General features: G+C 35.5%; 1 protein-coding gene across 2 annotated transcripts in view; it reads left to right on the top strand.

Moving 5' to 3' along the window:
* LOC138693046 (general transcription factor 3C polypeptide 1) overlaps positions 1–24204 on the top strand; it is a 93561-nt gene that overhangs the window by 195 nt on the left and 69162 nt on the right. For both annotated transcript variants that reach the window (XM_069816594.1, XM_069816604.1), the window contains exons 2-9: positions 1141–1239; positions 3310–3503; positions 6021–6157; positions 10077–10323; positions 15273–15512; positions 15615–15786; positions 19226–19442; positions 21606–21974. In XM_069816594.1, the coding sequence (XP_069672695.1) occupies positions 1158–1239; positions 3310–3503; positions 6021–6157; positions 10077–10323; positions 15273–15512; positions 15615–15786; positions 19226–19442; positions 21606–21974 (1658 nt within the window). In that variant the 5' untranslated portion in view covers positions 1141–1157. The remainder of the gene's footprint in view (positions 1–1140; positions 1240–3309; positions 3504–6020; positions 6158–10076; positions 10324–15272; positions 15513–15614; positions 15787–19225; positions 19443–21605; positions 21975–24204) is intronic.

The following is a 24204-nucleotide window of genomic DNA, read 5'->3' as shown; positions in this document are numbered from 1 at the left end:
GTAGATAAGTGAATTCAATGTTACTCTAAGCCCTGATCGCTAAATCAGGGCTCTAAGTTGAGATCAAGTTTATGTATTTAAAAACTAGACAGTTGTGTGTATCGTATGATTACTGTTTAGAGACACTGAACATGTCCAGTTTCCTAGTATTAGCCTAGATCATATTCTATGATCTAGGGTATTAGCCATAAAGATTTCATTATGATAGAAAGTGAAGTTAAATTCTTATCCATAACCTAACCTTAAAATGCTAGGTTTTGACGGAACCTGCAGTCTTTATTAACACATGTCATGGCTAGTTGATTATGCTCATGCTAATTTTGCGTATGGTTAAGGATCTCCGAATGTCAGTTTATACGGCTTCTGCATTCATATGCCATTCATTAATTTTTATTGGTGGTGTAATGAATATTTTAATTATGTGTTAATCGTTTGGTATATTTACTGTAGAAATCATGACTTAAAGATCTTTACGTTTGATATTACAGTGGTCTACAATGCAGAAAATAGCCAACATTGTGATAAGTGTTAATAACATATCATGAATATCAACCATTTTGCACTTTCACCGATGGTACTAATTTTATTCGATTGCTAATCATTTACTGATCTTGGTCAATACTGTATAAGAAGACAGTGGGAGGTATATTCTCCAGAAGAACTACACCAATGAACGCACAACTCCCTTCTCCCCACTAATTACCAACATACGGTAACACTGTAAAGGTTCAGGACGAATTAGTAGGGAAATGATCCGTTTGTGGTCTGGACCTGTCGCGTGTTGTGTTGGTAACAAGTAGGAGACGAAGGTAGATGTGCTTCCTTAGGTGTAGTTCTTCTGGAGAACTACTCCTGGTTGTTATCTTTCTTTGAATTCCATTTAGAAGTTTAAATAAACTTTCAGATTTGAATTTTCTGCTGTTGTGATGTGGAAGTTTGTATAATATCGCTTGCTGTTATGGAATTAGGCTTAAGTATAATTATTATCCGACCATTTGTAGCAAATTGATTGAATGGATGAAACGTCAAACTTGTGCTAATTTCAACAAAATATTGCTTAATGATGACCAGTTTATTGACTCGCCTACAAATAGTATTATTATTATTATTATTATTAGTACTACTCATTTTTCTTTACAGGTTATAAAGACGACAATATGTATAACTCATCCCACAATTTCGTTTCATCAATCATTGATGAAATTGCCCTGGAGGGCCTGGATGGAATCACAATAGAAGGTGAAATATATTCTTGTTAATAATGTGGTGGTATACCTCTGATTGTAGTTCTGCCTCATATATACAGCCTTAGACATAAAACATGACCAATCTCCTGCAAGTGTGAAATTGTCTAAGTGCACTTGGGCAGCACCTGGTTCACGCGACTAGGGAAAGGATGTTTATTTTGCACCTAATTTAGCCCTTGAATATATTTTTGTTATGTATTATTTATAACATTTGGTCTATAAACAGAAAGAAAAAGCAACAAACAAACAAAAAAAGGAAAAACAGAGTGTAGTCTTCTATAAGAAATTCGTTAATGTGTAAACCTAAGCTCTCGCAGAATGAACCGAAATCTTCTGAAGGGGACTTAGCGTATGGGAACCAGCCATTTTTTTTTGTCTTAGACTGTACATCTATTATCAGGTAGTAAATCTCACTTGATAAGTGTCAGAGGAAGAACAATTGTTTGTATGCATCAGAAGTCTGTAGCTAGTCAGTGATGTATGCAATAGAGGGGGAAGGAAGCTGGTCATTCTACCCCATTATCTCCTGGCTTAGTTTCCTCATAAGTGATGTCTTATTTGTGTCACTTATGAGGTTCAAACCTGTTTTCGGACAGTAGATTAAACAACAAACAATGTGGTGGTAAAATATCTTAAGGAATTGCGTAATTAATTGACTCAGTATTAAATAAATTTCATCCAAGTTATTGTCTGGATTTCTGGAAGGCAACACTCATGAGGAAAGTAGGCCAGGAGATAATGGGATAGAGTAGCGAGTTCCTTTCTCCCTTCATTGCATACATCACTAACTAGTAACATATTACATTAATCAGACTTCAGATGTATACAAACAATTGTTCTTCCTCTGACATATATCAAGTGAGATGTACTGTCTGATAATACAGTGCGATCGAAAAGTCCCTCCACAGCTCTAGATGTAAGTTTCCAGGCAGGTGGATCGGTCTCACAGGCGCAGTCTGTTGACCTCCTTGATCACCTGATTTGACTCTGCCTGGACTTCTTTTTCTGGGGATTCATCAAGGATCGTGTCTGTGCGATGAAGCTGTGCACCATTCCTGAATTAGTGTAAAAAATTGAACACACGATACAAATGGTTACGTCCTTGAAGTGTTAATATGGCTTACATTTGTGCATTCAGCAGAATGGAAGACATTTTGAAAATCGTACACCATAATTTGTCAACAAATTGAAACTGTTTTTACATTTACAGTATGTGTTTTAATAAAGGTTTAAAACACTAACAATTCTTTCGTTTAATAGCTCTGATGGCAAGGGAAAGGGGTGTTTGTTTCCAAATCAACTGTACGGCACCAGGAAGGGTTCTTTCTCGTGAGGATGAATATCATTTCAAAAAATTATCCAAAATAGTTGATTTTTTGGTAGACTCGTTACTTATGAAAGACTCTGTATTTATTTTAGTTGTTTAATAATGAAAAATTTACTTCCTTATTATCATCATCATGTTCTTCTGTGATCCCTGCATAATGCTCCTTGATAGTTTCTCATGTTAGCCAACAGATGCCACTAATAATGATCTTCACCCCCCAAACTTAATAAAATTGTTACGAAATTACAAACACTGCAAAATTATTGAAATGATGTCAAAGGAGATGAAATGTTTCTTTTGAAGGAAATAGAAGCAAGAAAAGCTATTCAATAGCACATACTATCTTAATATTATTAAATAAATGTATTTAAATTGCATTAGTACATGTATTAGTCTCTTTTCATTGGTAGAGAATATGTGACACTTCACTAGTAAGTTACTAGTACTAGTACTTTTGTGGAACACAATCATGAAACGTCATTGGTAACTTGTAAGTATGGAGTGGTAAAATACTACTGTAGAAAAGTCTTTTGTGGAACAGGAACTCTAGTATTTTACTACATACCAAAGAATTTACTTATAATATACAACACCATACTGTTGTGGAATAGGCCCCTGGTCACATTATACTTTATCTTTATGAAAGTAAAAAAATAACAGTTTAAAAAAAAACATAGTGATAAACTTAGTTCATTATAAAATATTAACTGTTTTATTAAATTTTGAATATTCCAGGCCTGTGGCTACGCCTGGCTGATAGACCACATTTCACATGTGTTCTGGATGATAACAGTAAAAGTTTCTTCTGGAATGTTATAAGACAAATAGAAGATGTTGAGATGTATGAACTGCCAGTTGCAAGAAGTCCACTTGTCATATTCAATCGTTACGATCATGTAGATCCAGAGCTTGGGATGGTTTTGGAACCAGTAAGTATGTTCGGGATTATCATTTCGTTTGGCTTTTCGTTTTAAGATGCATCTACACCAAAGTTCATAAATAATGTTCAGTAACAAAGATAATGTTTAAATTTCTTAACAGCCATCGACATAGCTAATTGGGTAAGCATGGGTGCTAAAATTAATATCTTCCGAGTTACTTGTTCGACATCATAGGAGATGCTGAGTGTGATTTCCATTTTAAGAAAGAAAAGTGTTCAGTATTCTGAGAGGTAATAGTAGTCATCAAAACGAGGAAAAAAGTCTAATAAAAATGGATCCTAAAATTAAATTTCGCCACCGTGTAGCTCAGTTGGCTGAGGTACTTACCTGCTGATCTGGAGTTGCGCTCAGACATAGGTTCGATTCCCATTAGGGCTGATTACCTGGTTGGGTTTTTTCCGAGGTTTTCCCCAACCGTAAAGCAAATGTCAGGTAATCTATGGCGAATCCCCGGCCTCATCTCGCCAAATACCATTTCGCTATCACTAATCCCATCGACGCTAAATAACCTAGTAGTTGATACAGCGTCGTTAAATAACCAAATAAAAATAATAAATTTGTACCAAACAAGAGCTTTGAAATTGGTATTTAAGGGCAGAATGTCTTCTAATAGGAGCTCTTTTCTTGCTTCATATTTTAGTTATACAGTATTATATCGGAAATGCAGTAAACAAAAGGATAACAAGGAGTGATTCCCTAAGACATAAGTTGGTTATTTAACGATGCTGTGTCAACTATTAGGTTATTTAGCATCGATGAGATTGGTGATAGCGAGATGTTATTTGGTGAGATGAGGCCGAGGATTCCCCATAGATTACTTTGCATTCACATTACAGTTGGGGAAAACCTCGGAAAAAACCCAACCAAGTAATCAGCCCAAGCGGGGATCGAATCCGCGCCCGAATGCAACTTCAGACCGGTAGGCAAGCACCTTAACCGACTGAGCCACTTCGGTGGCTTGACATAGAGCGGAAGAACGCATTACAGTGAATGGAAATTACATTGATTGTCTCCTATGATGTTGATGAACAATTACCCATGTCTCGGAAGATATTAATTTTATGACCCATATTTATTAGATTTTTTTTTTTTGTTGTTTTGTTTTGATGAATGCTGCCACTTCTCAGAATATTGATTGTTTTTCTTGTAATGGAAATTACATTGATTGTCTCCTATGATGTTGATGAACAATTACTCATATCTCGGAAGGTATTAATTTTATGAGCCATGTTTATTAGATTTTTTTTTGTTTTGTCTTGATGAATGCTGCCATCTCTCAGAATATTGATTGTTTTTCTTGTAATGGAAATTACATTGATCGTCAATTTTAGAACCCATGTTTATTAGATTTTGTTTTGTTTTGATGAATACTGCCACCTGTCAGAATGCTGATTGCTTTTCTTGTAATGGAAATCACATTGAGTACCTATAATGTTGATGAACAAGTACTTAAATCTCGGAAGATATTTTTGTTTAAGCAATTCAGAATGCGTTCTGAACTAATACCAAACTTCTTTCGACGCATGCACCAGTTGTGTACACTGTCAGAACTAATTCGGGATTTTACATTGTTGGAACGTTTCTAGAACTCTTCTTTCACATTCTTCAGAGTTTCTTCTCATATTGAAAGTTTATTCATCTTCCGAACTTAATTCTTCGTAAAATATATTGCTATCACCTTCCAAATCACTCATGATGGACTATTTTCTTTATTTTACCCTGCCTAGTATCAAAGCATTTTAACCTTTACTTCAGATTGAACCATCTGCGCATGAATCCGCAGTTCAGAACTCCCAATTCCTGCTCTAATTGAGAACCAATTCCATTCGTTCCGAACGAATTTGGAAACGTGTTGGAACAGGTAACTGGGAGTTTGTATCGGTTCAAAATCACATCCAGTTGTGTTGGAATGCACATTGAGCTACTGTGCATGAGCAGGCAGTTCAGAACCATGCTGGAACAAACCTATTAATTTTATGACTCGTATTTATATATAATATAAATATTCAAAATATTGAATTATGGACTGGAAGGTCCGGGTTCGATCCCGTGTGGTGACGGAATTTTCTCGTCACCAAACTTCCAGAACAGCCCTGGGTTCACTCGGCCTCCTATGAAATTGAGTACTGGGTCTTTTCTGGAGGTAAAAGACAGTCAGAGCATGGTATCGACCACACCACCTCATTCTAGTGCCGAGGTCAAGAAAGAATGGGACTCTACCTCCATGTCCTTCCAAAGTCTCTTTATGGCATGTGAAAGTGCTACCAAAAAATATTTATATAGAGTTATATTTGCAATAGAAATTTGAGAAATGAGTAAAAATTGGTGCTAAGTTCAAAATAGGTAATTTTAGGTTGTATAGAAGCTGTATATTTAATCTTAAATCTGTTTAAAACAGATATGCAACTTTGAGTGTGAATACCGGTACCTTCTCAGGTAGAAAGAATGTTTTAACCTAAAATGTGCTGCCTAGTTATAATAAAGTCTATATTAATTAATTTTCAGGCTGAGATACCTAAAGACATTTATCCTCACTGTGCAATTGAGGATGGCAAGATCAGAGGTTCCTGTTCAACTTACAAGGAACGCAAAAATGTCACTAATGTGGCGAGATATCTCACTTTAGATGAAGCACTTCAGAAGTAAGTAGTCATAACTAGTATTAATTGTGTATCTCCAGTTACAAAACATTGATATCGAAACTACAGTTATATTTGGATTTATAAGCTGGTTTATGAACTATGGTGGATTGAAGTGGTTAATGATGACATGAAATAGTTTGTGCCAGCCTAAGGTTGATTCTGATGCAAACAGAAGCGTGTGTTACTAGTTGGCACTGATGGACAGATTCTTCAGAAAAACTCCATAACATTGCGCTTTGAAATACGATCCCAGAATGGAAACAAGTTTTTAATTGAATTATATCTTTTTAAAATGACATCAGTCAACAATTTGATTATTTTTAGTTTTTTGTTGTTTCTGAATAAACATATACAGGGCGGAAGTAAAATAACATTGCAGATTGAAAGGAATGATAGAATACGCTTAAATTAATAGAAAAACCTGTATTACATTTTGTGATTAAATGCACAGTTAATTAGAAAATTAAGTTTGAAGTTTTAGCAGTCCGGCAACATTGCCACTAACACACTCTACTCGTGATAGAGATGTAAGAAGTCAACGAACTCATTGTGTCTCAGTAGGTGAGCTACTTTCTGCCTCGACATTGCCACTCACACACTTCATGCAGTGGCTTGAAATTACAGGTTTTTTAAATTAAATTTACACGAAAACTGTCCATGCTATTGAAATATGTCAGAGGGATAAATTATTCTTTATTAGATTTCCTATCGATGTGGACAAAAATCACGATCCTATTTGCAATAGGATCCGAATAAGAGACTGTGAAACATTTGGGAAAAGACATTTTTATTTTTCTGGAAAAAACTATGAACTTTCCATATGTATTTATTTATCTATCTATCTGTCTGTCTGTCTGTCTGTCTGTCTCTCTGTCTGTCTGTCCGTCCGTCCGTCCGTCTCTCTGTCTGTCTGTCTGTCCGTCCGTCCGTCTGTCCGTCCGTCCGTCCGTCCGTCCATCCAGCCACCCACCCACCCACCCACCCACCTATTCGAATGACAGGTACATAGATATCTTATCTTTGACCTACACACAACCTCAAGATTAAAACAATATAACTTGATACAACTTAAAATTAAATCTAATTAAGTAACTAAACAAAATCCTTAAAGAACTAAAAACTAAGAACTAAACAGAGGTATGAGGCTTGTGTGTCATTTTGTAGATCTTTTTGACGCTAGTAAGCACCCAGGGTGCACCACGAGGAAGTAGATCTACATTGCACCCCACTTTCCATAAATATAATACAGTAAAACCTCGTTAATCCGGACCCCGATAATCCTGACTTCGCTTAATCTGGACAGACAAAAAAAGATGGAATTGTTTAGTTTGTCCCAAAAGAATATAGACATGTACTTCAAACCAACTTTCGCAGTGATACAGAACCAGGTCCGTCTTCTTAATTATGGGTATCACGTATGTACTTCATAGTATATAGGCCTACTGCGTTACATTTTACTGTAATGTATACTATATTTACGTCTATGGCCTTTAAATACTCCATAATAAACGTGTTTTGTTGCTATAAACGGAGTTTTAATGCACTTTCTACTCTTCATTTAGGTTATTTAAGTTAATCCGGACTTTCGTTAAACCGGTCAACTTATCCCCCAATTAGTCCGGATTAACGAGGTTTTACTGTGTAGCTTTTTGTTACATACAACATGAGCTATTCACTCTGAAAATCTGCAAGGCTATTTCACTTCCACCATATATATCTGCACTGATTATCATTAAAAGGGCATCAGTTAGCCTGTTATTTTAAGTTTTATAGTGAAGTGAAAACGTTAGTATTTTTTTAAAAGGGCATCGATCAATGACTCATGCCTTTCTAGAACTAAATGATAGATATCTCTGTCAGCATTTATTTTAATTCGTCTTTGATAATACTGGAAAGGAATGTATTAAAGCATCTACAAAGATCAACTGACCAAAGGGCCACACTTTTCTTATGGGCCTCCAGCGAGGACCAGTAATTGCACCACAAAAATTAGCATATCCATCAGGAAGGGTTTCAGTCAAGTCCGATAAAATTAAAGATTTGCTGCAAAATGCAAAAACTGAAGCATTATGTGCCTAAAGAACATCTAGAATTGTATGAAGAGGTTTTGAAGTGGCCTTTAAACAATGACAGCTAAGAAGGCGAATAAACGGAGTGTAAATAATGCATCTTGATTACACATTTTTAACACTTTACATCACGTAGGAATATAGTTATAATAACCAATTTCATGTTTCTATGTACCTTAGTTTTTATTTTAACAAATGAAAGTGGTTATTACAACTATATTCCTAAGTGGCATAAATAATTGTAATTTTTCTAGATATCTGCATCAGTGTTGCAAAATTTGGAACTGTGTAATTTATAATATGGTAGATAACACGAATGGAAAATATAAGCAAATACCGTAAACTTGGGTTACTTTGAACACAGAGGAGACTTGGAACATTTTTTCAGAAAATCATATTTAGGTTTCTACATGCTGCTCTTGTTGCAGATGGAGGTAAATTTGGTATGAGAATGATTTTATAATAATTTGCCTTCATACAACAAGTGCAGCATGTAGAAACCTAAGTATGATTTTCTGAAAAAAAAAAAAAGTGTTCAAAGTTTCCTCTGTGTTCAAAGTAACCCCAGTTTACAGTATGTCTGGTTTTAGTGACTTTTGTTCAGTTTATTTAAAAGGACATCAGTCTCCAATATTTAACTAGTAATTAGAATAATCAGAAATTAAAACAGCATTACAATCTGTCGTCTGAGAATCAAAATTTAACCACAGAACTCGACAACTTCAGTATAATTAATCTCATTTTATTTTTTGCATTTTAGAACTTTTTTCTCAGTTTCCCAATAAAATGTCTATTGATTGACGCCCTTTTAAAAATATTTATTTATTTTCCAATGACAGGTACTGAGATTTACATCTTTGACCTAAACACAACTTTAATATAAAAAAAAAAAATAAAAAAAAAAAAGAGACATAGAATGCAAAAGGAGAAGAAAGTGTCCTTCATTATATATGTATTGTATGTTAAAAATATACAATTCAATTAAACTTTCCGTTTTTATTTACATATGGCACTTTGTCAAGTCATCTAGCACACAATTCAGCCATCTCGTCTTTGGTCTCTCTCGTTTTCTGTAGTCCTCTGCTTCATTGCATAAAAGTCTTTTGTTGTCCCCAAGAATATTAGCAAAATTCTTCCAGTCTTCCAACAGTTACGACTTCTAAATCGTTGTACATAGTTAGACTGAGAGACAGACTACTTGTCCAAAATCACTTTTTTGGCTTCAAGGATGCTTAAAATGTGTATTCCCGTGAAAATCTTAGAAATCAACTCTTTATTTATTTATTTTTTACATTTTTTATTTATTTATTCATTCATTTGTTTATTTATCAGCATCACAATACTTGTCTGAATTGAAATGCACACTATAATAAAAAAAACTTTTTTTTCCCCTCTTGTACGAAGGCTTATTGTACTTACCACTCTTATTCTGTGAATGCTTGGGTAGCCAAACAGCTATGCTCTTGTTCAAGTACAGCACACTGCTCTGTGAAACTGAACCTGGGCTATCGTATGGATGATGATGATATGTGAATTAATGATGGCGAAATGAGTCCGAGGTCCAACACCGAAAGTTACTCTGCAATTCTGCTTCAGTTGATTGAGAGAAAACCTCAGAAAAAATCCCAACCAGGATTTGAACCCATGCCCGCTCATTTCATGGTCACACATGCTAACCATTTTTCCACAGCGGTGGATAAGTAAACACTTACTTCAATAACACTCACACTTCATTCCATCTTACTGTAAATTGTAGATAATCTTTTCTTCAGTAGGCCTATTTGTTAAAGTAACATGTTTGTAGATGCATGCTGCTACTGTTGTTAACATGACTTGGTTCACTCTTACAGGTGGGATTTAAAGCTGGTACTTGTCGCCACACAGCAAGCAAGGAATACTGCACTGATGGGCCACAACGTGAACCCAAGCATGGAGCTGACTGCAATGCAGTATTGTGTATTGGAGAGAATTGGCAGGTCCCGATACTTGGGGGAAGTGACTCAGGGTAAAGTCAGTCTCCAGCTCGTTGGAGAAGATCCAAAAGCTTTGTTCTATCATCGGAAGTTCCTTATAAGACATAAACTCATTGCTAAACAGGTATATAAATGTTCTTTTCTGTGAGATGTTATTCCATATTACACTCATTTCCTCATTTTTATTGTGTATTTTTCTTTCCTCTTTTTCTCTCCTTTATCTTTCTACTTTCTGTTCTCTTTGTTCTAATCTTTCATTCTTTATCCCTCTCTCTCTCCCTATCTCTCTCTCTCTCTCACTCACACACCATAGCATCATGGTCTAAAGGCCCACTCCCACTTAGCGAATCGAATCGAACAGAATTTCTCTTCACAATGTATTTAAATGGAGGATAGCAGAAAGTGGCACATCGAAGCAAACCGAACAGAACAGAATTCATGAGCTAGAATATTTATTCCACTGCCGGAATAGAATTTCTTGTTTCCGATATGATCGTAAGTTCTTGTGAAGCCTTTGTGAAAAAACAAGGAACCACATCCATTCTTGACGGCTTAATTTGTTTTCTATTGAAAGTTATTGCTGAAATAATACGTGTACAAAAATCACATTGTAATATGAACGAAGAAAAATTAATAAATCTTGTGTACAATTATTCTCTTTTGTATGACAAAACACAAAAGTACTGTTCGGTTCGATTCCACTAGATGTGAGTGGCAGCAGACTTTTTGTTTCGATTCGGTTCAATTCCGCTCAGTGGGAGTGGGCCTTAAGGCAGTGATATTCAGTCTTTTTTGCTAGCGTACCCCCAAAATATTTTTTTTTTACCTTCGTACCTCAAACTGCATTATAATTAGATAACACATAACAGTGATTGATGTTGTATGCAAAATAAATATATTATTATTGTTGTTATTATTATTATTATTATTATTATTATTATTATTATTATTATACAGTGGTTATTGATGCAATAATAATAATAATAATAATAATAATAATAATAATAATAATAATAATAATAGTAATAATAATAATAATAATAATAATAATAATAATAATAATAATAATAATAATAATAACAGGCATGAATTATCTAAAATGTTACTGAAGCAAGGAAAAACAATATCATAAAAGAGAATAATATATAAACTGCAATAATTACCAACAAGTTTAATAAAATAAATTTCAGCATTTTCACATACCTAGTTAATGGAATGCGTACCCCTTGAGGCAATCTCGCATACCCCTAGGAGTACACATATCATAGATTGAATACCACTGGTTTAAGGGATCTTGCATGAACTTGGTTTGTGAAATGCACGTTGGTTTGGTTCCTCATGAGGAAGAATTTTCTCATGAAATTTCAGTAGTGTATGGGACTAGTGCCCATCTAGCATTGTGATTAATTTGGACAACTATGATAGGCAGCAAATACCCAGTTCTAAAAACCAGCTATAACAGATGTGGGGATCATCCTAACCACACAGCACTCCTATCTATAGTGGTTGAATAGTCCACCGCTGCGGAATAATGATTAGTATTTCTGATCATGAAATGAATAGTCCTGGATTCAAATTCTGGTTGGAGCAAGTTACTCGTTTGGGGTTTTTCCCCGAGGTTTTCCTTTTCAACCAATTGAAGCAAAATTGCTGGGTAACTTTCGGTGTTGGACCTCGGACTCATTTCGTTTTCATTAATTTCAACTTCATCTGTCATCTTTCAATAGTGGCAGGTCGACTGAGGATGCAGTGAGATGTAGTACCGTGACTTGCATATAGATGGCATCTTTCTGAGGAAGCTGTAGAAGTTTCAGGAGGATGGAGGGCTTTTGTAGCAGACTCCGTCAGACCTGCCTGATGTGTAGCTGAATTTGACAGATGACACCAAATATTGAATCACGATACCTACAGGAACACGAACTTCAGGTCAATATAGAATGCAGCAGAATGTAATACAATGATTTGCATTCAGATGTAATTGATCTGAGTAGGCAGCAGAACTCTCAGGGGGATGAATGGAAATTCACGGGCTTCATTGCAGACTCCATCACAGACCAGATGTTGTGTAGCTGAATCGATCGGTGACACCAAACAGTGAATCACAATATATATATTTACTTACTTACAAATGGCTTTTAAGGAACCCGAAGGTTCATTGCCGCCCTCACATAAGCCCGCCATCGGTCCCTATCCTGTGCAAGATTAATCCAGTCTCTATCATCATACCCCACCTCCCTCATCCATTTTAATATCATCCTCCCATCTACGTCTCGACCTCCCTAAAGGTCTTTTTCCCTCCGGTCTCCCAACTAACACTCTATATGCATTTCTGGATTCGCTCATACGTGCTACATGCCCTGCCCATCTCAAACGTCTGGATTTTAAGTTCCTAATTATGTCAGGTGAAGAATACAATGCGTGCAGTTCTGTGTTGTGTAACTTTCTCCACTCTCCTGTAACTTCATCCCGCTTAGCCCCAAATATTTTCCTAAGCACCTTATTCTCAAATACCCTTAACCTATGTTCCTCTCTCAGAGTGAGGGTCCAAGTTTCACAACCATACAGAACAACCGGTAATACAACTGTTTTATAAATTCTAACTTTCAGATTTTTGGACAGCAGACTGGATGATAAGAGCTTCTCAACCGAATAATAACAGGCATTTCCTATATTTATTCTGCGTTTAATTTCCTCCCGAGTGTCATTTATATTTGTTACTGTTGCTCCAAGATATTTGAATTTTTCCACCTCTTCGAAGGATAAATCTCCAATTTTTATATTTCCATTTCGTACAATATTCTGGTCACGAGACATAATCATATACTTTGTCTTTTCGGGATTTACTTCCAAACTGATCGCTTTACTTGCTTCAACCCATCACCGTAAAAAACAGCTTGTTACGAATCCCTACAATAAGCAAAATAAATATATTATTATTATTATTATTATTATTATTATCATTATTGTCAACACCTGCGGAGTAACGGTTAGCATGTCTGGCCGCGAAACCAGGTGGCCCGGGTTCGAATCCGGTTGGGGCAAGTTAGCTGGTTGAGGTTTTTTCTGGGGTTTTCCTTCAATCCAATTTGAGTAAATGCTTGGTAACTTTTGGTGTTGGACCCTGGACTCATTTCACTGGCATTATCACCTTCATCTCATTCAGACACTAAATAACCTAGATGTTGATACAACATCATAAAATAACCTATTAAAATAAAAAAAAATTAGCATTATTATTATTATTATTATTATTATTATTATTATTATTATTATACGGTGGTTATTGATGCAATAATAATAATAACAGGCATGAATTATGTAAAATGTTACTGAAGCAAGGAAAAACAATATCATAAAAGAGAATAATATGTAAACTGCAATAATTACCAACAAGTTTAATAAAATAAATTTCAGCATTTTCACATACTTAGTTAATGGAATGCATACCCATTGAGGCAATCCCGCATACCCCTGGGAGTACACATATCATAGATTGAATACCACTGGTTTAAGGGATCTTGCATGAACTTGGTTTATGAAATGCACGTTGGTTTGATTCCTCATGAGGAAGAATTTTCTCATGAAATTTCAGTCAGTGTATGGGACTAGTGCCCATCTAGCATTGTGATTAATTTGGAAAACTATGGTAGGTAGCAAATACCCAGTTCTGAAAACCAGCTATAACAGATGTGGGGATCATCCTAACCACACAGCACTCCTATCTATAGTGGTTGAATAGTCCACCGCTGCGGAATAATGATTAGTATTTCTGATCATGAAATGAATAGTCCTGGATTCAAATTCTGGTTGGAGCAAGTTACTCATTTGGGGCTTTTCCCCGAGGTTTTCCTTTTCAACCAATTGAAGCAAAATTGCTGGGTAACTTTCGGTGTTGGACCTCGGACTCATTTCGTTTTCATTAATTTCAACTTCATCTGTCATCTTTCAATAGTGGCAGGTCGACTGAGGATGCAGTGAGATGTAGTACCGTGACTTGCATATAGATGGCATCTTTCTGAGAAGACTGTAGAAGTTTCAGGAGGATGGAGGGCTTTTGTAGCAGACTCCTTCAGACTGGCTGATGTGTAGCTGAATTTGACAGATGACACCAAATATTTAATCACGATTCTTACAGGAACACGATCTTCAGGTCAATATAGGTTGCAGCAGGATGTAATACAGTGATTTGCATTCAGATGGCATTGATCTGAGGAGGCAGCAGAACTCTCAGGGGGGAATCTTTATTGCAGACTCCATCACAGACCAGGTGTTGTGTAGCTGAATCGATCAGTGACACCAAACACTGAATCACAATATATATAATTTTGTGTCCACACCTGTGGAGTAACAGTCAGCACATCTGGCCGCGAAACCAGGTGGCCCGGGTTCGAATCCCAGTCAGGGCAAGTTACCTGGTTGAGGTTTTTTCTGCGGTTTTCCCTCAACCCAATACGAGCAAATGCTGGGTAACTTTCGGTGCTGGACCCCGGACTCATTTTACTGGCATTATCACCTTCATTTCATTCAGACGCTAAATAACCAGCGTCGTAAAATAACCCAATAAAGAAAAATATATAATTTTGTGGCCGAGAGGGAAAAGGTCTTAAGTAAAAATTTTATACTTTTCAGGAGAGCAGTAGAAAGATTGAAATTGGTGTCAATTATAAAGTTTTTTTAATTAAGAGGTTTTTCCTTGATATTGTTTGTTTATATTTCTTCTAAAATAGGTAATGTTGCTTATTTAACAATTTTCTTGATTATTTCCAAAAATAGCCGCACTTAAGCCCTTTTAAGACTAGAAGCCAAACTGAGTAGAAGGGACTATTAAACTTAAGATCCTTATTTGACTTTAGTCGTCTTACCAGAGTGTAGAGAATTGTTTCTGCTTTCAGAATGTATAGAAATCTCATTTTCACAAAAAATTGACTTAAGACCTTTTTCCTCCCGGCCACAACAGACACCTACCTCTTTTCCTATATCAGTTACCAATTCATTCCATTTATAATTAATCATTGGTAGTATTTATAGGATTCAAAGAATTTTTAATCATATGCTTTAATATTTGAATTGCAGGTACATCATCAGAAATCAGGAAGTCAGAATTGCAGTGGAAGTTTGCTACATCTTCCAAGGTTTCGTGTTGATCGCAAACCAAAAGCTTTATATCTTACAGAAAAAGTTGTTGAAATTCTGAAAACACGACCAAATTGTATAGCAGAGTATGAAGAGATTAGAAAGGAATTGGGATTGGCTAACTCATTGAAGAAGTTGTTTAAAACTTTTGATTTCCAGCGATTTGTGAGAACTGATCTGGTAATACATAATAACTTTATTCTTTTTCCTAATTTACAATTTTTATCCTTTCTTTGTCATGAAACTCTCATTGTGTAACCTCTTGTTGTGTTTTTATGACAGAGACTGCCATATAGAGAGCTCTATCCTGAGGCTAGTGTTGCAGAGTGGAAGCACAAGGCCAATGACAAAGAAAAGAAGATTCGAGTGGTCCAATTAATCAATCCAGATATGGACGTGCGAGAAATATGGGCAAAAGACGATGAAATAGAGGAAGAAGATGACGCTACATCAGGTAATTAACACGAAATTTTAATGCTGCTCTCTTACTGTGGAATTAAAATCAGCGCTTGGGAAATTCCAAGCAGTCTCTAGATTAAATGTAGACAAGTCAGCCTATTGTGACGTCATATGTACAGCAAGTATGAGACTTGTACAGCTAGTGGCATCTTGTACTTTTGACAATTAAATTTTTTGTTGTGGCAAAGTTGGCTAACCTAACTCCATTATCTCTCCATAGGCTCTCTTTTCCAATAGTCAGTTTAAAAATATCCTCCCGTCCTACTTTAGCATTGAAATCTCCCAATAAAATTTTCATGTGGTATCTAGGTAACTGATCAAAAGTCTGTTCCAATTCCTCATAGAAGCTATCCTTTATATGGTCGTCTTTCTCTTCTGTAGGGACATGAGCATTTATAACTACGATATCGCACCATCTATCCTTAAGTACTAAATACGAAAACCTATCACTGATAAATTCGACCTTGTTTACAGCTGATTTTATTCTTTTATGAATAAAGAATCCTGTTCCTAATTGGTGATTATTGTTTCCTTCCCCATAATACAACAAGTAATCTCCTATTTGTGTTATGCCGTTCCCATCTAACCTAACCTCCTGTACTCCCATAAAGTCTATTCTATATCTAGCTAGTTCTTTTGCTACTATGTTACCTCTCCTGTTCTATGTAGACTTGTAAGAGTCGAAGTACCAAATCTCAAAACCTTATTCCTTTGCTGTGGTCGTGCCAGAGAATCAGTCCCATTCCAAGGCTTATTTGAAGGTTTTGTAACAAGCTGTTTTTTACGGTGATGGGTTGTTAGCCCTTTGCCCAACATAGGCTACATAGTTGGATTTACTATAGTAAAAGTGTGTCTCAGTTTCTTTCTAAGAAGAGCATTATTACAATAAATTTAATCCTACTTATTAGTTATCAAACAGTTTCTTTACAATATATAATTTTATTTGTGCTCTGTCTGGCTTAATTAACCCTCCGATGGTAACATTTTTTTTCTCGTGGAAATTTCCAACCCGGCATTTGCTTAAATAATTGTGGAAAAGCAGAATAGGTTGATTGGTCCAGAGATTTAAACTGCGGACCTCCTGCTTAATGCATGAGCCACCTTGCTGTGTTAAATGCAACAGCATGGCCTAAAAGAAGCCTGCCTACTTTAGACAGTTAATATCAATTTTGTGAGAATGGATTTGTAATAACCCATATCTGCATTCTGCACATATCACGAATCTTGGTTCCTGATTTTATCATATTTCACTTCTGTCTAAATTGTTGTAAACGGTTAACATCTCGATAAGGAATTTCGAACTAATTTCTGGCGTGTACATCAACACAAGCCAATAGGAGTACACGCATGATTTGGTACAGTGGTATGGGAGGTGATAAAACTCCACTCTTTTGTTTACCTCAGTTTTTTTCTTAACTGGAATTTAGTATAGGAAATCCTGTACATACAACATTTTATGCAGAATTTGAAAATATCTATATAATTTCTTTTTTTACTGTATTTGAACAGGTTTTGTAAGCAATGTTTAATAGACTAATTCCTACCTATTTTGTAAGTAACCAGTTATTATGCAACTAAGCTCGGAATAGGACAGGTGAGTTAGAGACTTATAACCCTCGTACACTTGTATTCAGGCCATCAGCTGCCTCGCTCACTAAATGTTGCCCTATTACTCTGCTAGATGTTTAACTCTGGACTTCAATTTGAAGCCGTGCATTGAAGGACACTTGGACAAAAAATTCACGTTGCATTATATACAGTTACGAGAAATTGATGCTTTTAACAGGTGTTATTGTGAAGTAATGTTTACAATCTACTTTGCTGAAAATGGTCGTATCTTGCAGTTCATCTATAGTAGAATCTCTATTATCCGTGGTAATGAAGGGGGTGGAGTGAAGAGTTAATCGAAAAAATCGGATAATCCATACCATAAAAAGTTTTCATAAACTAAGTACATAATATTTTCGTAATTTTCTTCATAGTTTTTTTCTTTTAATACACTAGATAGTGGATCAGAAGTTCACTAATTTAAGTCTGTTTTTTTTTTTTTACAATTCATATTTGATTTTCCGATAAGTCGGATATTAAAACATTATTAATTTTACTTAAGTCTGGTTTTCAACGACGGATTTTTGTCTGTGGAAAGATAGGAATAGTAGAGGTCTCATGTTGTAGATTTACAAATTTTATACAGTTTATATTTTGTTTTTCATTAGCCTAAATCGCGTACAGTTGTAATTCCTATCTCGTATTGTGATGTGAGATGAACCACATTTTCTCTTTTCCCAAATCACTCAATTTCTTGCACTTTTTTCCGTAGTACAACATGTTCTCTTTTGACATTTATAGAAAACATTTTGCATAGAAGTTAAACAGTATGGCCACTCAAAGAGTAGGCCATAATGCGTAAGGGTAAAGGTTTGTAAAAAAACACTATAGAAAAAATTCGTACTAATATAATGTACAGTACTTCATTTTTTTTTTTCTGCGAGAGAGAAAGACAGTCAGATAATCCACCAATCAGTTAATAAGATGACTGATAATCGGGGTTTTACTGTAACTATATAGACATACAAAATAAGCAAGAAATTAAATCTTTCCATAGGCAAAGATTGTGGACTTTCTTTAGATATGTTAGCATATATTATTTGTAAAAAAAGAACACCTTTTTTAAATATGTTTATGGTCATATCGCGCGTGTAGTATCTTTGAATATACCAGTAGGCCATTGACTATTGTTGAGTTACTGTTTCCATTGTCGTGTGTTATAGATGGTTTGTGTTCATGTAACTGATTTAGTTTTTTTTAAATATTTATTTGTTATGAATCATGGTATGTAAATGTCTACTCTGGGATTTGCCTTCGTGACTGAGAAAAACCATGAAAAACCCCAATCAGAATGGCAAGCAGTGGAGTTTGAAGCACAGAATTCTCGAATGCGAGTCTTAAACGTTACCATCTCAGCCACTTCTCTTGGTAAAAGAAAAATATGTAGATTACTAATTTAATTCATAAAACGCCAGTTGGTTATAGAAATTTCAGCAACAAACTTGTAGACCTGTTATTTAAGGGATTGTAACAATTATATTTGCCATAAAAACATAAAAAAGCAAAATTTATAACTCAATATTATTGGCATCATGTAATCAGCCTCTAATGATATCATAATTGGCTGTATAGTATTGTTACGTGATGATATATTTTTTGCCATGCAACATGGGAGCATTTGCGACCTCACTGAGAACCAGTACAGAGTCCATGATATCCACGGAATCTAGTACAAAACAGGTCAGTCATCCATCTAGTGACGTAATAAGACATCATTGTGCTCGCTATATTAGCGCTGCCAGTCCGTCCTAGTCCGAGCTTGGTTAAGTCATAATGTGTATGAAATGTTATTTATGTTTATTTATTTATTTATTTTTTTTTGGCAGGCTTATTGGATACGAGCAAGATACTTCTTGATAGACCCATTCTCAACCAAGCTTTCAGTATTGTTGAGAATTCTGGGCCAGAAGGTCTTAGCCAAATGGAGTTGAGTGATAAAATGGGAGTATCGAAACTTCAAGCCAGGACACTATGTCGTAACCTCATAAAGAAGGGGGCTGTTTCAACCTTCATGAATGACGTTGGCAGGCAGAGAGTATGTAGGTGAGAAAATTATTCTCCAAAGGTGTGGGTACTTTTAACACATGGAAGTGTGACACTTTGGACTTGGATTTGTACAGTTGGATTCCCAGAATCTGTAAATAAAAAGCGAAACACTTTTAATGTTTTTAATACAATGATGTTTTATGATAACATCTCAGAGTTAATTCTATACAGTGTATCTCAGGAAGCTTTTATTCAAACAAAGTTGTTTTGATTTTATATTAGATAATGCAAAGTTATTCAACAACATATCTTAGCTTTCATTTACTACAGCTGTGTTTAGAATCCATGTGAGATTCAACAAACCCAAGAAATCCACTATACCTTTACAAAACTACAAGGAATATACATATCATTCAATTTTAAAATTGTATTATAATGCAAAGAAATTATTTAAGTTAAAAAGAGTTACTATGTACAACAAATAATATACACATGGTACCACAGTACAATCAATAAAATTTGAAGATGTTCTTAACTTCACTTTGGTATGTTTTTTCTCAATTTATCTTCACCCAATTACATGAGATTCAATCATTCTTGCTAGAAACAATGTAAAACAAAGCTCATATGCATGGAAGAAACTACACTTTATGTACAATACTATCTTTGCAGTTGTACAGCAGAGTCCATACAGGCCAGTTTCTGTTGGATGTTTTTCCAATTCACTGCAGACTAAAGCAAGAAGATGCACTATCATCTTTACTTTTTAACTTTGTCCTAAAATATGCCATTAGGGAAGTTCAAGATAACAGAGAGGGTTTGGAATTGAATGGGTTACATCAGCTGTTTGTCTATGCGTGACCAGAGTATAGTATGAAATGGAAATATAAAAATTGGAAATTTATCCTTTAGAGAGGTGGAAAAATTCAAATATCTTGGAGCAACAGTAACAAATATAAATGACACTCAGGGAGAAATTAAATGCAAAATAAATATGGGAAATGTCTGTTATTATTCGGTTGAGAAGCTTTTGTTAACCTAGTCTTCTCTCAAAAAACCTGAAAGTTAGAATTCATAAACGTTTTTCCCATTTCGTAATTATGTTTTAACATACAAATTTTCTGTATGGTTGTGAAACTTGGATTGTCACTTTGAGAGAGAGGAACAGAAGTTAAGGGTTTTGAGAATAAGGTGCTCAGGAAAATATTTGGGGCTAAGAGGGATGAAGTCCACACCTGTGGAGTAATGGTCAGCGCGTCTGGCTGCGAAACCAGGTGGCCCGGGTTCGAATCCCGGTCGGGGCAAGTTACCTGGTTGAGGTTTTTTCCGGGGTTTTCCCTCAATCCAATACGAGCAAATGCTAGGTAACTTTCGGTGCTGGACCCCGGACTCATTTCACCGACATTATCACCTTCATATCATTCAGACGCTAAATAACCTAGATGTTGATAGAACGTCGTAAAATAACCCCCCCCTCCCAAAAAAAAGAGGGATGAAATTACAGGAGAATGGAGAAAGTTACACAACGCAGAACTGGACACATTGGATTCTTCACCTACATAATTAGGAACATTAAATCCAGCAGGGTATGTAGCACGTTTGGGCAAGTCCAGAAATGCATATGGAGGCTGGAGAGAAAAAGACCTTTGAGGGATCAAGACGTTGGTGGGAGGATAATATTGAAATGGATTTGGGGGATGTGGGATATATGCTAGGGACTAGATTAATTTTGCTCAGGATAGGGATCAATGGCGGGTTTATGTGAGGGCGGCAATGAATCTCTGGGTTCTTTAAGTATGTTAAGATTGGTTGCTGGTCGTGATTGCTTAAGTAAGCATATTCATAGTATTGGTTTATCGATTTTTTGAAACTGCTTGTTATGCTCAAGAGTAGGATATATAGATACGGAACACTTAGTTGCTGTGAATCAAAACTTTTGTAAACCTTACCTGCAATTAATATTGAGAAGCAAGAAGGAATATAATTTAATTAGTTTTAAATCCTGAACATTAGACACGTGCGCATGATTACATACACATGCACACACACACACTCTCTCTCTCACTCACCCATTCTCTCTTATTCTACATCCCGTTGACTAAAACTTCAATATGTGTTGTTTTAAATAGAATCATCTCTTCCAATTCATGTCATTTCCTTGTAAGAGGAGTATTATGTTTCTTAAAATGTGTTGTTAAATGAAGTATTTTTTTTTTGTAGGTATATATCTAAGAAATATATAAAAGAAGGCAAACTAAGTGTCGAATTCATGAGAGAGAAGAATAAGATGTTGACACTTGTTGGACTTAAAACTGAAAAGGAATCTCAGTCAAAAGCAAAGAAGAAGCAGTCAGCGGAAGAGAAAAAATTGTTGAATAAAAAGCGTGCCCATGAAGAAGGACCAGAAAAGAACAGTCCAGATGCAAAGAGAATTAAGTCTGAAACAAACGAGATTATACAGACAACTCAGTTGGAGGTGTCAGCGCCAGTGGAAGAAAGCACAGTTACAGCACAAACTGATACCTCGGAGCAAAGAATTGAGACTAAAATTATATTGGAAGGTGCAGAAAATTCTCAAGGCGAGAAAGAGTAAGTACATTTAGGATAGTAGACAGTTTTTGTTTATGGGAAGGTATCCAGAAATCCACTTGCCTACTACATATGGACGTTGTATTGGGAGCAGAGTAAGTGCATTTTGAGCTTCATTCTATTTATAATAGAATCTCAGTTATTCTTTACAGTGAATGGAAACCGGAAGTGATTATTAATCCATGTTACTTAGACAATATTGTAGTTTAATGCTACTTTACAACCAACAGTGTTTTTTTTTTTTAATTAAGAACTAATCATGAGCCATTTTAAACAAGTACAGTCAACTCCGGATGTAGTGAACCTCTGCGGACTTGCATATTTTGTTCACTATATCCGAAGTGTCTCTCCCCTAACCTTAAATGGCAGAAATGAATTAAATTGTGAACAAGAAAATAAAATATTTCATTTTTGTGGAATGGATTACACTGTATACTGTTACTCACAGTAGATTTACTTAAACTATGCTGTTGCCCCAAATCCGCTTGTAAAAGACGACGTTCAATGTCACTTATATTATTCGCCTTATCTTCCAAAGAAAACACTTTACGCTTCGACATTTTTATACAGTACATTCACTGTTGGAACACTAGATCAGGTAGAAATGACATAAGCTGTTATGGTGTGGCTGCATACTCAGTCTTGGAATTTCCCAGGTCACTTAATGGAAACTGGTAGAAGGTTGATGGAGTTTGAAAGCCATCGAAATCTTACCTCTGGACATAATGTCCGTCCCCTTTTAATAAAAGAAGGCAGTTTCATTTTCCGTTGTTTCGATGCTATCTGTCATAATTGAAATGTTTCTGAGAACAAAAGATAACTCTTTGACAGTGGAGGATTAGAAATAACAGTAGAGTAGAGTGCCTGAGAACAGAATGTCAACCCTTCGATGGTGGAGTGAGGCAAGGTTGTCACGCGTTACCTGGATTTACAGTAGAGCGCATTGTCTAGGAATCACTAATCCTACCTTTGTCCTTTGACTAAAGGAGTAAGAAACTTAGAATGTTGTTCTCAACACATTCTTTCAGTTTTATACAAGAAGGTCTGATTTCAGATAAGAATTTTCAGGATACAAGGTTCACTATAACCGAAGTGAGGGTTCACTATAAACAGAAATATTAATGTACCTTTTAATGTATGCGGGTCGGGACCAACGATTTAGGTTCACTATAGCCGAATGTTCACTATATCCAGAGTTGACTGTGTTAGTTTCTTTTGCACTGTGGCTGCATTTAATTTTTTTTATTAATTACATTCTAGTTTTCTTTTGTGAAGAATATCCGAGTAAATAGTATTCTCCTCCTGCTCTAGGAAATGCAGCAAATCAGCTGACTTCGAGGCTAATGATGACATAGTACACAAAAAAGTATCCCTAGTTAATCTACTGGATATTAAAGAATTAAAGAAAAGAAATCAAAGATTTATATATTGAGACCTACTTTTATAGAAGTTCTAACATCTAAAAATTCACTAATAAAATCACCAAATTTATTATTAACTACAATAAAGGCGGACTCCCTTTCAACAGTACTTGTTGTATACATACTCAGTTCAAAAAGTTTCCGGAATATATATATATTTTTTTTTGCCGAAATGAGTAGTGTTATGTGGTATATTTCTGTTTCTGGTGTTGGCATCATTCATGACCTCTCTTTGGTAGCAGTTTCATGATCATAGTCTTTGTTGTTGTGTGGCATCTGGCTATTATCGTTCAAATCATCTTCAGAGACATTAAGCATGCTTGAAGAAGCTTAGGTGGTGGGGGGACAGGTCTGTGCCTGACATAAACGTTTTTCTGAGTGCTGGTCATCTTTGATACTCATACAGTCTTCATTGTGAAATGTGACAAATGAGTATCACACGAACAACAGCCAGTTGCCACACAATGACAATAATGACTATGATCGTGAAATGTCTATGAAAGTGACGTTATGAATGATGCCAACACCAGAAACAGAAATATACCACATAACATCATTCATTTTGGCGAAAAAAAGTATATTCCATAAAATTTTTTAACTGAGTACTTAGTACATAATAAACTGTTGCACCCAGCATTGTTTTTTGTACATTTCTACTTTGTGTCAGCTATGAAAAATGTGTGGAGAGAACAGAGGAATAGACGTTTCACAGGTTTAACGAAAGTTGAAGTCCAAATTAACTTAAATTTTAATTATAGTTGTCATTTTTGAAGCAATTAAAATGGTTTCAACTTTGCTAGATAATGCTA

The sequence above is a fragment of the Periplaneta americana genome, chromosome 2 (genome assembly GCF_040183065.1).
Source record: "Periplaneta americana isolate PAMFEO1 chromosome 2, P.americana_PAMFEO1_priV1, whole genome shotgun sequence".
NCBI lineage: Eukaryota > Metazoa > Arthropoda > Insecta > Blattodea > Blattidae > Periplaneta > Periplaneta americana.
This window is presented reverse-complemented; position numbering and strand designations above follow the sequence as displayed.